Source organism: Montipora foliosa, chromosome 3, assembly GCF_036669935.1.
Source record: "Montipora foliosa isolate CH-2021 chromosome 3, ASM3666993v2, whole genome shotgun sequence".
NCBI classification, from domain to species: Eukaryota; Metazoa; Cnidaria; class Anthozoa; order Scleractinia; family Acroporidae; genus Montipora; species Montipora foliosa.
This window is the reverse complement of record NC_090871.1, coordinates 41797354-41814853: the sequence shown is the minus strand read 5'-3', so window position 1 is coordinate 41814853 and position 17500 is coordinate 41797354. Positions and strand designations below refer to the sequence as shown.

Genomic DNA, 17500 nt, shown 5'->3' with positions numbered 1-17500 from the left:
CAATGGAGAAGTCGAGAGAGTGTGACGACGAGTACTTAACCCTCTTGTCCTTTAGAGACACTCCGTCGCACCCTGGCTATTCACCGCCACAACTTAGCATGGGCCGAAGACTACGCACCAGACTGCCCTGTCAGCCAGAAGAGATAAGGCCAAGTAGCACTGATTACACAGAGTAAAATGAGTACCGCACGAAGATGAAATTCGACTTAGACCGTAAGCAGGGAGCAGTGGAAGGAGACGAACTGTCACGTGACGATCGCGGCTGGATTCCAGACTTGAAGGTAAAAGAAACCGTAATCAGTCAAAACAAATCTGTTCCATACCCCTCATCCAGACCTCAAATGGCCCAGTGGAGAGGTACCGGAGCAAAACGCAAAAAGATCTCTAGCACAACACCCCAGTCTTACCGCAGAATGTGTGTCTTGAGAGCATTTAGCCAGTGCCAAAAAGTGTTACCGTATCAGACCTTCCTTCAAAATCAAGAGCAAGCCCGGAAGAGGCGTTCAGAGATATACCTACTCCACAGAACCAGATTGCGGTGGATGAGCCTTCACAGTTGGAAGCACGAAGAAGTTGTTAGCTTCTGAGGGGCCCTCAGAGGTTCTCAAAGATACGTGGAATAATATTTTTCAATTAAGGACTAATAACGGTTGAAAAAGCAAAAAACGATGAAGCAACATTACGAACTTAGATAGACCGCTGACCGAGTTACTGGTGGGGAAATATTAGTCGGAGAAGTACACGATTAATTTAAACGGGCCTGTTGTGTTTATTGGTATTTCTGCTGCGTTAATAACAATACGATGGAGATTTGGCGCCGGAGCAATTTTAAGGAACTTTCCACCCGCAGTTGCCTTTTCTTAATCCTCTCTTGGAGGATCATGTGCTCAAATCTCATCTCATAAAGAGACAAAAAAATTGAAAGCATCTCATGAGCAAAAAGAAAAAAAGAAACAGTTCAGCGTGTACTATAGAGTTACAGTGCAAGTGGGATGTTGCTAAACAGTGGACTCTAGCTTGTTGAGTGCTTAGCAAACTTCCCAACTGCAACTGTAACTCGATAGTACACGCTAAACCATTTACTATTTCTTTTATAACATAACCAAAACATCTTGCGACAATTTGTGGCATCCTTTGTCGTCGAGCTGTCTTTCATTTAGGCTTGCAAATAGCTTTGCAATTGTCTCGGGGAAAATAGCCGCTAACGCCGGGGTTAAAAGAGGACATTTAAAAGTCTTCTTTTCGCATACTTGGGAAGAAATTTCAGCATCTTCGGTGGTATACTGGATCTTAATAACCTACTATGGAAACAATTTGCTCATTGTCATTTTGTTTATAGCTGGTCAGAAGCACATGACCTTGAAAAGTGTAACTTGCAACTCTTTTCCTTGGAACAAAGCTGGGGATTTTAGGACAGCAATTTTATGCCCAAATACGGACAAAAATGAGATCGAAGCTGCACGCGAAAAAAAACCAGCTCTGAACCAGAGTTAAACGCTTTAAGGTCATGAGCTTCTTGTACTTGTTCTGATACCTTGTAAGTGTGTATGAAGAAAGGCGGCAAATACATTAATTCCCCCTTCTGGAAGTTTCGATGCTATCATCGGCTCCTTATAAGAAAAAAAGAAAAAAGTTCACATCGCTAGATGTACCAGACAGATATAAATTTTAAATATTCTTAATATTAAAGTTCATCTCTTTTCCGGTGTACAAAAAAAAAAGAAAAGAAAAAGAAAACATTTACTCGATATATGTATTGGAACTTTCTCAGAAGCAATGCAAACTTGAGGCTATTTCATTTTATTGGTGGCAAACAATTAGGTCGTTACAATTGATTGCAATTAAAGTTCCCTGTGCCCTCCGATAATTATTTTTATTAATGATTGTTTATATGTCTTTATTCTTTACGACGCGATAATTTTTATTTGGCAAACAGGAAGCGTTCTTTGCCTTTTAATAGAGTTAATTTAGTCAATTTTACATAGAGGGCTATAGATATCATATTGGAGCACTTTCTAAATATAATCTACTTGGATGTGTTGCACGCCATCCCATTGAGAATAATCTAGTGTCATTCCATCAAACTAGCGTAGTACTGTCATCAGCTTACTTTATCAAAACAGAACAAAAACCGTTATGATCATTAATATCTAAATCACTAATAAAAACGCTAAATAAGTACGATCCACTGACACTACCTTATGTTGTGCCCCTATTAACATGCTTCCATTGAGCTACATTTCCATTTGATATAACTCGTTGTTTACGATCGCCAAGGAAAGTAAGATACTGAAGAAATAAATTCCAACACTTTTGAGCTACTGGAGCTAGGATATCAGCAAAGCCTCTCCAAATACAAAAAGGGTAGTTGGTACGGACTGTTCATAGTTTGACGTAATCGTGAGAATGCAAGAAACACTTGAAATTCGATTAGCTCAGGGATATCATAATTGATACCCTATATATTCTAACATGACCTTAATTTTTCTTTAGGCATAAAGGGGAACTGATCAAGGCAAAGAAATAAGCATTTTTTATTTACACTTTAGACCTTGCACAATAATGTTTTCGACTTTTTTTTCTGGCATATCCGTCGTTTTTCCACCTAAAAGAAATGTTTTATTTCGATTTTCGGCCATCAGCATTACGGCTCAGAATGGAGGAGTCAGCGGACATTTTTGCAGCTTATGACGTATGATACGGGGAAGACATGCGAGGACGCCCTTTATGGAACGAGTGTTTTTGACTGATGTTTGTCGTCAATCACTGAGTCCGCGAAGAAACAGCAAAACAGCGAAGAAGATATCCACAGCAGCACTTGTTTCTCTTGATTATGAAATCTCTGTTCCCCATATCATACGTCACAGCAGGGTACTGATTTAGTTTTTGAGCCCGCACTGAGAAGGCGGAAAAAGCGGGAAAAGCCCAACGTACTTTAAACGTAATTTTTTTGTAACTTTACTTTAATTTAGGCTCCAAAAAACGTTTCTTCAATTCGTCTGAGTGCATATTCAACCCAGGTAAAGCGAGGATCACCAATTTAACCTAGGTAAAATGGATTCAACCTGAGACCGGATTTTACCTGCAACATGCAGCCTTTTTCCGCTTGATCATATTTGTGCTGATTAACCTTTTCTACATCCCTTGTTAGAATTAATTTGAGCAACAAAACTGTTCGGGGTAAATCGTTTCACGAATTGTTTCTTCCCACTTTTCATGAGAACAACTATAACAAAATTCTGTCCCCTCGTTATTTCAATTTTTTTCCCTGTGCTACCTTTCTATTTGTTGGCCTTCTGTTGTTGTTATGTTTGTTGTTTTGTGTCAAGTGTGAGTATTTGTTTACCGTTTTTTTTACCCAGAAGGTGTGGTGATTGTAAATTGAATGCTATTCAAGGATTGAAGCTAGTCGTACCATTCTCTATTTTATTCATGAGGCTTTTCTTTTATCTTTTTACGCTTCAATCTTTTTTTCCTTTTATATTACTCATAACGATTTATCAGCAATATATTTTTTTACTTTAAGAAATGAGTAAAAGAAAAACAAATTAAAAACAAAGAAAAAAAACAAACAAACAAACAAAACTAACAAGATGTGGTATCCTTTGTCCCCAATAATACCACCAATTGTAAAGGGAAACCGGTAGTCAAGATACACTCACCAGATTGCATTCTTTGGGGCAAAACCCGACACTCAACCAGGATTCTTGCTTTGGCGGGATGACTAAGAAGTTGGAACTTACGTCCCCAACAGAGAGGGTACCAGCATCGTACATACGGGTATTTGAGGTGTAATGAAAGCGCATTCCTGAACTATCATTTCGTCCTGTAGAGTTAAAGCAATTTCTTAGCTGAACATTGTTTCATCTAACTTAACTTCTGCAATGTATATAGACAGCAAAATTAATAACCGTGAAGAAATTGCGCACTTGCCTCGCAAATGGTAGATTGCTATGTCGTTATATTCATGCAGAGTTCTCCTGAGATGATTCAAGTTTCGTAAGATGTATATGAAAAGCCCAAAAGGCCATGGAGCTCAAAAGTTAAATATGGATCATTGAGAGTCGTGGGGTTAAAATACTCATTTTCCCAAAAAGTTTGTTCAGCAAGGCACAGCTATGCCTCTACTGAGCACGGAAACTTTCAAGAACGAAATACAGTGTATTGAAGTTCGTTCAAAAAAGGCACGGAAAGAAACTACAAAGTGGTCATTGAAAAGGTCATGAAATCAGTTTAAAAAGGAACAATACGAGCCCTGGCGTGCAAGCAAGCTCTCCACTGCGTGGCGGTGGGGTTGTAGACTCTAAACGGGACATTTGCATGACGACGTCATTTGACTACAAGTACCAGAATCCTTTAGGTTTTGATTATCTCATGCTAATAAGATCTATTGTTATTTATTTTAACCCCGCTGGGAATACAAAATTTAAATAAGAAAAGAAAAACAAACAGAATCATTTGTAGTCGATCAAATGACGCTATCGTGAAAGTTGCCTATTATTATTCACTATTTTCTCAAATCCCATAATACATCTTCTTTACTCCCCTTCTTTGCAATTTCTCCTGGGACATGAAGATGTCCCAAGAGAAATCGAAAACAATGCCTATGCAAAATTTTGGGGGGTAGGCAAGGTGTGTTGAGAAGGGAATGCTACTTTATTCAAAATGGCGTGCCTTCAGACTGTTATCTTAGGTTATCGGAATGATAAAATCGGCTTGGCTGTTAACTCGGTATCCGCAGTGTACCGGTCATATTCCACACAGGCAGAAGTCCTGCTAAAGCTGAGTAGGGAGTAGATAACAACAGCCCACGTTCAAGTTGCTCCTTTTTCAACTCGTGGATAAGAAAATCGTTACGACACAAATTTCACTTTGACACGATTTCGGAACTTCTTGGTGTGAAAACCGTAAAAATAAAGATGAGATTGATTCACATGACAAAATGCATCACTCACGTCCATTTGAATGCTTTTGCACCAATCGAGTCAAATTGAAATTTGTGGTGATTTTCGTTTCTACGCTTAGCGCAAGTACACTCAAACAAAGAACTTCAAACCTTCAATCCTTTCGGGGTTGTCGTAGTGAATTTCCATCATGTAGAATTTAGGCGAATCAGCCGTTCCAATGGGAAAGCCAGCTTTAGGCGGGTAATAAAAGGCCTGCAAAGGACCATAATAGTTAAACCAAACCTCAGGAAAAATTAAAGATCTACTTTTAGTTTAGAAAATGGGATTTTTAAGAGTGAGCAATAAGGATGGTGGCTTTTATGCTTATAGGATATGTAATTAATTGTATTTGTTGGATACAGCGGAGAATGAACCGAAATGCAGACCTCATGCATTTTTTCGTTTTATTTATAAATCTGTTTATTTACCAGAGGAACTACCAAACTCACACTTAGAAGAGTCTGTAAAAAGCACTGTAACGTTAAGTCGTGACACACTTTCCAGTAAACTTCAAATCCTCGCAAAATGACCACTACCACCACCAATTCCACTCCCAGATTTGGTCGATGTAGGAATTTTTTTTAAAATGTAACCTAAAATAGAACTCCCATCTAAATCAGTACGCTAGCTCTGAAAACCAACATCAGCTACATCACCGTGCCGGCTTAAGGTGGGTAGACACGAGGAGTCATGTTGGAGGGGCACGTTGCTGCGACACGTTCCAGCGACAAAAAGGTGTGTAGTGCACACTGAGGCGACATGCATTAGGGTTGTGTAGCGGTGACATTTAGGAGGGACAAAATCACAACATTTGCACACACATGAAAAATGTTGTGGGTGCAGCCACGCCGCGGGGACAAAATCAACCCCAAATTGGTGTTGCACAATTATAATTTAATGTATCAGTTCACTCGAGGGGACATATCGCAGCAACATATCCCTGAAAAATGTACCCCCAACATTTTCATGTGTGTGATTTTGTCCCTGCTAAATGTCCCCGATACACGTCCCTCCTGAATGTCGCCTCAGTGTGTACTACACGAGTTTTTTGTCGCTGCAACATGTCCCTGCAACGTGACCCCTCGTGTCAGCCCACCTTTAATTTCGATTGCAATTACAATACAAATTAACAAGTTTGCAGATAAAATCAAGCAATAAAAATGACAACTTTTGACCGTTCTACAGTCATTTTCAAGTCCAAGTTCAAGTTCATAAAAAAAAATCCGCATTATTCAATAATTATTCATTATTCAATAATTATTATTATTCAATAATTATTCATTAATAATCCGCGGATTATTCATCCGGTCATGTGATAGAATTACAATACAATGGACAATTTAAGCATTCAATTCCTTACCTCTCCTCCGAATCCCCATGCAGCCACTATGTTGTTGAAGTAGCATTTGCCCAACGGCATGTTGGCCTGGTCACGACAGTTATACCCAGCTTTAAAATGACTGTCATTGAAGTTTCCATGACATTCGTACACCATAAGATGGTGAACAAGGCCCTCGTTTCCCGGTTGAACGTATGGTTCGAACTGAAAACATATAAATGAATGATGTATTAATGCATGTTAAGTAAATAAATGTGGTAGGAACAAATATGCGAATAAACGAACGAAAAAAAGAAAAAAGAAACGAATGAACGAATGAGTAAATGAATGATAAAAATAGTTCAAAGTAGTCACGCTATGCAGAATAAAAGCCACGTTTATATTATCTTCGGATAAAAATGGGTAACCCCTTCAAAAAAGGCACTTGTCGTTAGGTTTTTGCAGTACATAAGTCACAAATAAACTCGAGGTGTGCTAGATTTTAACACTTGCTCGGACCAAATCGGAAACTAGTGGTCCGAAGACGCGTAAGAAAGGTCACCAAGCCGTCTTTTTGGATTTCGCGCCCAATTTAAACAGTCAACCGAGCTGTTCCATCTAAACAGAAATTATTCAGACCTAAAACTCTCTGTGCATTTAATTAACTGTTGTGACTGACCAAGAAGTGTGACCGAAATTACCTCACCAGGATACTTAGACTAATCAAGAGAAAGACCACATTCATCATACGGAGATTCAATTTGTGTCTGGTTGCCAAACTGTTTGCAATGCGAATCTTAACTTACACCTACAGAGATAAGATTGGCACACCAATAATTTCTTAAATGAATACCTAACAAGCTTTCTTTTGGTTCTTTACACACGATTAAAACGCCACAAAAACATAGACATAAATCGATTTGCAAGAGAGCTGTGCCAGATTTTTCGTGAGGAAGTCTAACCCTAACACTAAGGAGACCAAAACTCCATTGCATAAAACAAATCATTTTTCGCAACAGAACTCTGTCCACAGCCGGTGGATCAGATGAGTAGATGGATGATCGTTTCTATTTACTTTGAACTAACCTTCGTTATATGTTTTTTTGAGTTTATTTCTGGGGCCTTGAACAAAGAACACCAATAGGTTGTGTCTTTCTTGGGAATGGTTATCTAGAAAAAAGCAATGACAAAATCTCCCGAAATTAAAATTCCATAATATACCCGTATTCTGTCATGATTTGATTGTACATAGAAAAACCTCGCCCCCGGGGTCTTAACTAAGCCACGACGCACAGAGAGAAAATAACCAGAAGCACGTGACCTTGTTCAAGGTGACGAGCTTCTGAAATAACTTGATGGCAAGAAAATTGGCTACACGGGTTCCACTCGTGTTTTTCAGTAGTTGCATTTCAGTTGGCACATTCCCGGGTCGTTCCCCGAAGTCCATAAATTTAAGTTTTTTAAAGGCACAAAATAATCTCCACTTTGTTTCATTTAGCTGTGATTAGTCCCCCAAGATACTTAATGAGCCCTATAGCTGCACCAGAAGGCGCCTTATGTATGCTTTCGTCTTAGTTTCGTCAAGCTACGCTCTTCATAATTAAGTAACGTATACATGATGCAAGGAATGATTACCGTAAAGTGCGCATGCACACTTTATTAGTGTTATTGCCTTCTCTTTTAATCGAGCGAAGGCTGAAAAGTTCAAATATATTGTCACCGTATTCTCATTGGTTCAATTCCAACTGAGTTCTTTGAATGTTTTAATGTATCAGTGGCCCCAATATCCCTGTTTCCCCTAAAATTAAATCAAGATGACAGCGGAATATTGGGCAGTTGCAATTACAATAAAGCTGCAGGTTTAGGGTTAACAATTGATCAGCTATGACATCATCATCCTCTCAATTTGACAACACAGTTTGTTTGCACACACACAAAAAGAGTCAACTCACATTCCTATTATGGAAGACAAAACTTTCCCACCCCGTCTCGTCGATTTCTTTCTTCTCCACACTGTTGAGAAGAAGTATGCTTCTCGAACCTTTAAAGGTGTGATACTTGAAGCCATTTTCAGATGTGGGATCTTCAGTGTGAAAGGCAAATACAACCTTTGTGGTTCCTTCCTGGAAATAGTGACGAAGAGCATATACCCAGACACAGAATTAACTCATGGAGGATTTAAAGTTTTCTAACTCAGAGCAATATTTCGACTCTATCGACTTAAAACATGACATCACAAATTATATAAGACGGCAGATTTTAGCATTAGAGGATCACAAGGACTATCGTCGGATTAAGGAAGCACTTTTCACACTTAACAGGGGTGGGGACCTGAGGGCCGTTTCTCAGACGCCCCGAATCTTTTTGGGTGTCGCGATTCCCTCTGTATCATAAGAGAGGAGGATTTAATCACTTCGCTTTTAGTTATCTTGAAAACATACCAAGGGTGCGGTCGATTGTCCGTATTCCGGAATAGGAATATGTGGAATAGAAGATAGAAGTCCTTCGTTTTTACGGAGATTCACACTAAAATCGTCAAACACCTGCTAAAATCCTATTTTAAACATATCTTTATTATCCTTGTTGTTTCAAAACGCTAGACATTCCGTTTAAAATAATCACTCCAAGTATTCTTATTCCGGAATAGGGTCAATCGAACGCACCCTAAAAGACCAGCTTTTCAAAACAAAGGGATGGCTACCTCCCGTTACGGCGCACTAAAATGGTCATGTGGTTTACAATCGCCTTTAAAATGAAATACTGATTGCTCTGAGTAAAAAAAAAAAATGTTGGAGCAGGTTATGCTTGCAGATCAGGAAAACAATGTTTTCGATAGTCTATCTGCAGGTGTGAAAGATTCTGTAAAATCAATTTATAATGAGATAGCGCTCTGATAAAGAACCAATGCTACAAAATCAGTCCGTATGGTTGTCCAGGTAGAGGGGCCAACCGCCTACATTTCCTTACAAAACGCGGAGAGCCGTTTAAATGAAATATATTTAGTTTAACACCTCAACCTTTTTAATTTTGTTCACATGAAGTCTGTTGTCTCGGGCCTATTCAACAGCCCTAGTCTGACGTCATGCGCTTGCGCAAGAGAGCTAACGGCCCGTAAATAATTGTTGAAGGAAATATCATTTTCAATCTCTCTGGTTGCTAAATAGAATTTATAGCAAAGCACACTGACAGGCAAGCTTGCAGAAAGACTATACAAAAGGAGCATAAAGACACTTTTCACTAGCGAAATATAAAGGGTTGGTTAGCTATTTAATCTTTTGAAGGTGGCAATAGACCAATTTCGATATATTAAAATTCAGACCTTAACAAAAGACATCATCTCGAGGCTCTGGGGAATAAACATAAGGATTTGTATGAGTTTATTCCCGAGAGCCTCGAGATGATGCCTTTTGTTTTCGACTGAATCTTAATATATCGAAATTGGTCTATTCGACCTTTGTTAGCTCGTTTCAAATGTGATTTCATCGACAATTAATAAAGTGATGATACCTTTATCTTCCTGTCTCTGGAATCACAAGTGTCAAATTTCCGAGTAAATTTTAGTATAGTTTTCTGGTTGCTTTCCTCAAAGCCAGTCAAGAAGTAGTTTTGTTCCTCGTCCTCTACCGGCAGCCTTTCGAAGTCGGCATAGCGGTCCTAGGGTAAGAAATCTGACATGATTAGTCACATGTGTTTGCAATTTATTATTCAAATCAAACAGTTGTGAATATATAATAAGGCTCCCCTTGCCCCTTAGCTAGTCCTGGATCTTTTCCTTCCAAGTCAAAACATCTACGGACCCGAAAACTCGAGATTTCCTCCTTGCGTATGCGTAAGATTTGTTGGAATATCGTATGACCACCTGGAAACGTCTTCCTAACAGCGGTAATTCTTGGATTTGAAATAGATCAACTCAGAAATAAGCCCCCGATATTCAACCGAAAAACGAATATAGCCTTACTTAAAATAACTGTTGCCAAGGATTTTGCATTGTGGCTGCGAAGAGTGTGTCTCCAGTAAATGAGTGTCTAAGCCACCAACAGCTAAAAGAGGACAGGGTGACCCTCCAGAGCTATTGTAGTCTCCTTCGAAGCCGTCTTTCGGGATGTCACGCAATGCGTGACACACCGAAAGAGGGCTGCTAAGGAGACTACTCCAGACCCTCTCAGAGCCACCTTTTCCAGAAATATAAGGATCATTCTGGATATCCCGTATTTTATTTCCTAGTTCCGTGCCAAAGTCACTCCTACACTTCTGAACCCGTGCCGGAAAGTTTGAGATAAGGCGACCCCAGATGGGAACGGAAGCCCAGAGTTCATCGTGACTGCGTGACTTCGTACAGTAAGAGATGTCGTTTATATCGATTGTTTAGTTACTGGGTCGCCGTATGGCAATCCCAGTCTAAAAGTGGATGGCATTTGTTCGGTGTTATTTTTCTTTTTTTCTTACGTGTCGGTAAAAGTCTTCCCTGTCACTCCCCTGGTAAGTGGTATCTTTGTGCATAGAGCCATCTGCGCGTATTTTCTTAGGATCGAGAGGGTAGTGGAACTGCGTAGATTTCTCTGGTGGACACAGTAGAATCATGTAACGCGAATGGAGTTTTAGTGGATCCTTAAACAAAATATACCCTTATGGAGCTCAATAATGGAAAGTCAGTTGGATAAACTAGGCAGGCGGTGAAAACCAACACCTGGAATCTCAAAAGCGACGAGTAATGGACTTCGACAACAATCTGTCGCCCGTCGAGCAGAAATCAAAGTGAACTGCATTTCTAAAATAATTATAAAAGTGACGACACATTTGAAATTATACTTGCAAGACATGTTTCGGTCGTGCAACGACCATCTTCAGTTGAAAGTAGAATTAATTTGAAGTTACATTTGAATTTATAATATGCTAAACAAAGATAAATCACAACGTGAAATAAATTGGGAATGTAACAAAATAGCAATAAGCAATTATATCATGTTAATTTAACTCTCTCGTTCTAATCAACATGTTCCATTGTACACTCTTTTTTGTTAACTTTCTCTTTCAAATGTGTCGTCACTTTTATAAAAATTGTTGTTAGTCTGCTTCTTTCCAGATTTGTAAAGTAATATTTGCCAAGTGTACTGTTATGTAGAACACTGAAACCAAATGGAAAATTCTCTGGTAACTTATAGGTTCAACAAACACAGAGAACGAATCGAACACCTTAAGTGGATCTGTGATCAACTCTGCACAGTCTTCAGGTGAAAAAAAAATTGGAAATGTGACAGCCAAGAATTATTTGAAAGAAAGCTTGTCGTCTATTTTGTGCTTCATTGTTCAAGGAAAAGGTTCTTCATGGAAACGGTTTGATCCTGAAATTTTAGTTTGTTGTAATATTGCGCATATTTGACACGATTGAGTTTTTCCTCTTTACGCACGTAATGAAATAGGAAGGGGTTTTTGCCTCTAATAGCAAATATGTTGTTTGTTTCAAAAAATTGTTCGCTGGAAAAGGTGGCCTTTATGAATTCATCATGTTTTATGATATGTGTGCTGGATAGTTTTTATGGCAATAGTAAAGTATTTTCTTGTTATTCAAGGAAAATGTTCTTCAGGAAAGGGTTTGAACCTGAAGTACATGGTAATTTGTCACGATTGAGTTTCTTGTCTTCACGCACGCAATGAAATAGGAAGAGGTTTTCGCCTCTAGGAGCAAATATGTTGTTTGTTTCAAAAAAATTGTTCGCTGGAAAGGTGGCCTTTATGAATTCATCATGTTTTATAATATGCGAGCTTAACTGGATAGTTTTTATGGCAATAGTAAAGCATTTTCGTGTCAAAATGAGGTTAGCGTTTTTCTATTGTGCTAACTTAATTAAAGATAAATATACATTCTGCCTCGTGAGTTTGTTATTCTCGTTAACCAGCAATGGAAAGTCATTGCAACGCGAATGGCGTTTTAGTGCATCTTATGGTGTTTGTTTCAATAAAATGTTTCGCTGGAAAAGTATTCTGTGATATTTTCTGCCTTTGTGAATTATAATATCATGTTGTGTATTGTATATTCGAGCTTAAGGTTGAAACGTGATATGTGAGGATATTTTTAGTATTGCTCTGTAAGCAGGAAAGGTTTCATGAAAATAAACAGGTCCGTTAGAAGCGTGCTTGAGTTTCAACAAAATGAGCCCCAAAATCAGCAAACAATTGTGACGCCGGTGAATAATAAAGTAGCTGCTATTTCCAAAATGATGGAATTATCATATTAATTAAATTTTTGACTTTGCGGAAACAATGGGGGCGATTGTGATCTTTGTTTTGAATTGGCTCATTTATTGTCAAACTTTATATAAACACTTGACGGAAAAAACTTACTAAAACCCGGCATCTTGCCATCACTTGACAGATGCTTCACTGTGGCCAACTGGAAAACATGGACTGGACTCTGGACTGGACTTTGGACTGGACTCTGGACTGGACCCTGGACTGGACTTTATTAAACGAAGTTAATATATTTAACCAATAATATAACGATTAACCGTTTCTATTTAATTATTAACCAGCGAGAATGAGAATGAGAATGGATGTCTTTTTCAAAGGGAACATAAACGAAAAGTCTAACAATGCTGCCCAGTAACTTTTAATCAAGTCAAGCTACTATTACGTGAACACTGTCACGTGATGACTTCAAACTTCGCAGCGTTAAAGCAATCCTAGCAAAGCGTATAAGTGGCGGGGTTTGTAACGTTAATTTACCGCTGTAAACAACTGAAGTGCTTAGTTTGCAGTTCTAGCTGGTTTAATTGTAGAAATAGTGCGCAAAGCCATCGCGCTTAACATATCGAATATATTGAATTGGACTACATTCCTTATATTCTTTAGACAGCGCACGCATGAGATATATCGTCGTCACAGTGCTTGACTTGATTGAAAGTTACTGGGCAGCATTGTTAGATTTTTCGTTTATGTTCCCTTTGAAAAAGACATCCATTCTCATTCTCATTCTCGCTGGTTAATAATTAAATAGAAACGGTTAATCGTTATATTATTGGTTAAATATATTAACTTCGTTTAATAAAGTCCAGTCCAGGGTCCAGTCCAGGGTCCAGTCCAGAGTCCAGTCCAGAGTCCAGTCCATGTTTTCCAGTTGGCCCTTCACTGTTTGGCCAGTAAACATGCCGCGGTAACTTAATCACGGCGCCCGCTGAATTCCGGCGGTGTCACTTTCGATTTGCGATATATTTGTGCAGCCAAAACTTACAATAACAAAATTGAACGTAGCAAAAATCTCCCAAAATGTTTGTCGCTGATCGTAACTGTTTATATTCTATATTCACGGTTCAAAATTAATGTTGTTTTCATGTTGTAAATATATTATTCTCGAGCGACCGTCCTGGAAACTTTCTTCTGCTCTTTCTAAAAACTGTGTATCAATATTTATTTACTTTTGCATAAATATTTGTTTTTGCATAAAGCAAGCTAACAAAATCTGTACCTTGCTGAATTTGCATTTGTTAACGTTAATAGTATTTTCGGTCCAATGCTTCTGTTTTACGAAGGGGTATATGTCAGATGCTCAGAGGGCACGCGTAAACTTGTGGTGAAAAGAAGTTTATCAACATGTCAGCCCAGAAGCCAATGTTTCTCACTTCCCATTTATTTTCTTCAATCTTTCTGGGTTCAGTCTTCTCAGGCTATTTACCCAAGGCTTCTCCCATGGCACTTAACTACGATGATAGACAATACCAAAACAATATCGTGCACTGTTAGAGCTACATATTACGCAAGGACAGATCTGTTTCGTCGTACGAACGTGTGAGAACCTGTGAGCCAAAGGGCCTCTGCTAGTATGACTTCTGGGTGACCCCTTACATGGTCTTAATGACCCCCCAACTTGAAAAAATTGTCTGGAACGGTTCACGTGCCACAGGCAACCGAGTGTACCCTCACGGAGGGTCTAGTTCTGTTTAAATTGCCATACTTGACTAAATTAGAGTAAACAAGTGTCCAAATTACACCACTGATTCGAATGGTCGTCAAAAACATAGCTATTAACTGTCACTTGCTAGCTAGTACCTATCACGTAAAACTATTCCTTCAAAGCATTTCGCGTATCTGTGTAATTGGGGGAAAAAAACAAGCTCTCGTGTATTTGTTCGAACAAGTGGCGTAACTATATATAGTAAATGCTCAACGTATCTAGGTACGATTTACTTCGGAATAAACCAGTCATTCTCACCGTTAAGTATCCTTTAGACTCCTTTACATAACCCATAACCACATCGCTTCCGACCATTTTGCCGTTTCCCGAAGAGAAACCGAAACCAATCCATCCAGTGGTTGCCGCTTCAACGGCAAATGAAACAGATTCGGTGTCCCAGTGAACTGTCCAATGCAGTTTCATCAGTCCTTTGGGGTCTAACACTGCGTGATGAGCATACTCAGCTGACAGATCAGCTGCGTAGGCAAAGATGAAAGCTGAAAACACAGTAAGTAGAGAGCCTAACATATTTTTAGTTGACGCAGCAAAGAAATTGCACTTTGCGTGTAAACAAAGGTGTAATGAATACCAGCTGCGTAACAAAAAAATGCGTAATGTTGGGTAATAACCTTTTCAGACGCTGTCAACCGTGACATCACTACAATTAAACCTAAACCTATTCGTGACAATCTTACCACTTCAGAACGACAGGCAACAAAACCCCGGGGGGGGTACTCCCTTATAAGGGCTTAATGGGGACGTGCGGCCAGCCAGGGTATGGTTTTCGAGATTTTTGTCTTGAACAGGGTATCGAATTTAGCATTTTTTGTCTTAATCAGGGTATCGATTTATCAATTTTTGTCTTAAACTGGGTTAAATGTCTTAAACAGGGTATCAAAAGTCGGAATTCTGTCTTAAAATGGGTAGGAAAATCAGCGATATTTGTCTTAAACAGGGTCAGGGTATGAGGGGCCGCGCTGCACCTCCCCAACCAGGGATACATCGAGTACCCCCCCCGGGAACAAAACAACGACAAGACATTAATAAAATCAGCAGACAAGGATTCCTGTACGGTTATTATGGATAAAACCTGGTACATTGACGAATGCAACAGACAACTTAGCGACTCTAAAGTTCTACCGACGCTTAAAAGAAGACATCACTTGTAATGAACACTATGTTGAAGGCTTTCCTTTTCATTTAATTGTTAAATTTGATTCCTTTTCAATTCACTAATTGAATTTCCTTTCACCCTTTACATAATTAGTTTAACACCTTTGAGTTTTACACTTCTTGTGGACTTTGTCTTAGCTTAGTTTTAGTTATCCTGCGTGTGTGTAGTGTGGAGCTTGTCAGCGCTTATAATAATTTAGCAGAAAGTTACCTTTGACTGTTGCAGCGCAAGCGGGAACCGATGTGTAAGTAAAACGTTTATGTTAGTCTTAAAGAAAGGTTACATTGTAGTATTTTGACTTAGGAAAATCGCGGTTTCTGTAGGTTCATTTGTTTTGGGTTCACACGTGTCACACCTCAGTTTTAAGGTTCTATTTCGTTTCTTTCATTTGCGAACTGTCTGTAATTATTATTATTCCTTGTAGTTTAGGTTTCTGTTTTATATAGTTCTTCTGTACGATTGTGTACATTTTAAGCCATTCTTTTTCACGTTTCAATATCATAGTGGCACTCACAAAAAAAAAACCGTCTTTTTCATCAAAGTTATGACCGGAATGTCCGCCATTGTACATATACGACTCCTATCGTTTATTTCCTTAGCACTTAGTGATTAGTTTATTGATTACATTGTGTTTCAGTTTACGTTTGAATATTGTCGATTAAATCACCGTTAATCAAAGTTGGTTTTCCGTGGTGCCTTTGGCCTTATTCAACCAGTAAAACAACCGCTATTCAGCTCATCGCGACACGTTGTCTGGCCTGTGACTCCGAGCCTTTCAACAGAGGCCGTGAGCGGCGCTACAACATCGAGACTTGCTCTAAATCTGTCATCGGTATACTTGGAACAGAGAACAGTGTTTGTTTAATCTTGAGAACGTGATCAACAATGAGTGTCGCGTCTGCACCCGAGGATTTGGCACTATTTCTTAATGAAGAAACTGCCAACAACGTTGAAAATACCTTGCCCGTTGTAGCCCAATCGGAGATCAATGTCAAACTCTTCCAAGTCGGAAGCAAAAGCTCTCAGAGAAAGAAAAAACATTTTTCAAGGAATTGAAAGCGAAAAATAGGGAAACAGCCTTTCGAAATCTCAAAAGAAAATTGGATCACGCAAGGAAATTACGTGAAAATCCGGACACGGAGCTAGAAGTTCTAGAAGCCCAGCGCAATGAATTAGATATTTTAAAGGATACCCTCAACAAGGCTTGCTACGCATATGAGAGCCTACTTGAAAAGCAAGACGCTTATCGGTGGTATGACGTCAGGGATCGGGAATTTACCGAACAAAGAATGAAACTTTGCGAACAAATCCAGCGTCTCGACAGGAAGTCTTTTTGTACTAAATCTAGTACATCATCACGCTCAAAATCTAAGTCATCTAAAGGTTCGAAAGCTAACTCAAACAGTCCCTCTCTACGTTACGTTTCGCAAGCTAGAGCGGAAGCTGCAGCAAAGGCAGCCAAGGTCAAGATAGAAATAGAGTATTTGGAAAGAGAAAATGAACTTAAACGCACCCAGTTAGAAAAGGAATACGCGCTCGCAAAGGCAGAAGAAATCGCTTTCAAAGAAATCCTAGATGAGGAAACCAAACTCGATAAGCAAGCAACACAGGAAATTAAAACTGAAGATAAAGTGACGAGCCTCCAAAAACCAACCGCCGCCCCGATGCAAGGTGCAAACAACAAAATGAACCCCGACAATCCGCCCTTTGTTCCGTTGACAATTCCGGACGTCCATTCCAAACAACCAGCAAACAATGCGACGAATTCGGGATAATATTCTGACATAAATCTCACCCTTAGCCAACTAATCAATCTTCAAGCCCAGCAAACACAATAAAGTTCCATGCTAATTAATCAACAAAGGACCTTTCACCTTCCCGTCAAGGAACCTCTAACGTTCTCTGGCGACCCATTCGAATATCCAGCCTTTGTAACTTCCTTCGATAGCATCGTCGCCTCTAACGTCGCAACCGAAAGGGACAAATTATTCTTCCTGGAAAAGTACACATCTGGCAAGACCAACGAAGTAATCAAAGGCTTCCTAGCAACGAGCTCAGATACCGCCTACAGCGAGGCACGGAAACTGCTCGACCAGCGTTTTGGGAACCCTGTC

At 39.3% G+C, this 17500-nt stretch overlaps 2 protein-coding genes across 4 annotated transcripts in view; one reads left to right on the top strand and one right to left on the bottom strand.

Moving 5' to 3' along the window:
* LOC137997448 (DBH-like monooxygenase protein 1) overlaps positions 1-17500 on the bottom strand; it is a 50784-nt gene that overhangs the window by 24079 nt on the left and 9205 nt on the right. For 2 of the 3 annotated variants that reach the window (XM_068843467.1, XM_068843468.1), the window contains exons 2-9: positions 14471-14709; positions 9772-9918; positions 8217-8387; positions 7351-7434; positions 6307-6489; positions 5057-5159; positions 3663-3826; positions 1535-1610 (exon numbers count right to left, since the gene is read on the bottom strand). In XM_068843467.1, coding sequence (XP_068699568.1) covers positions 1535-1610; positions 3663-3826; positions 5057-5159; positions 6307-6489; positions 7351-7434; positions 8217-8387; positions 9772-9918; positions 14471-14635 — 1093 coding nt within the window. In that variant the 5' untranslated portion in view covers positions 14636-14709. Of the gene's footprint in view, positions 1-1534; positions 1611-3662; positions 3827-5056; positions 5160-6306; positions 6490-7350; positions 7435-8216; positions 8388-9771; positions 9919-14470; positions 14819-17500 lie in introns of those variants that run through there. The other variant, XM_068843466.1, reaches the window with a different exon arrangement.
* LOC137995868 (uncharacterized) overlaps positions 17231-17500 on the top strand; it is a 4320-nt gene continuing 4050 nt past the window's right edge. Inside the window, exon 1 of the mRNA XM_068841332.1 lies at positions 17231-17500. This exon is cut by the window's right edge and continues 4050 nt beyond it. Within this exon, the coding sequence (XP_068697433.1) occupies positions 17231-17500 (270 nt within the window).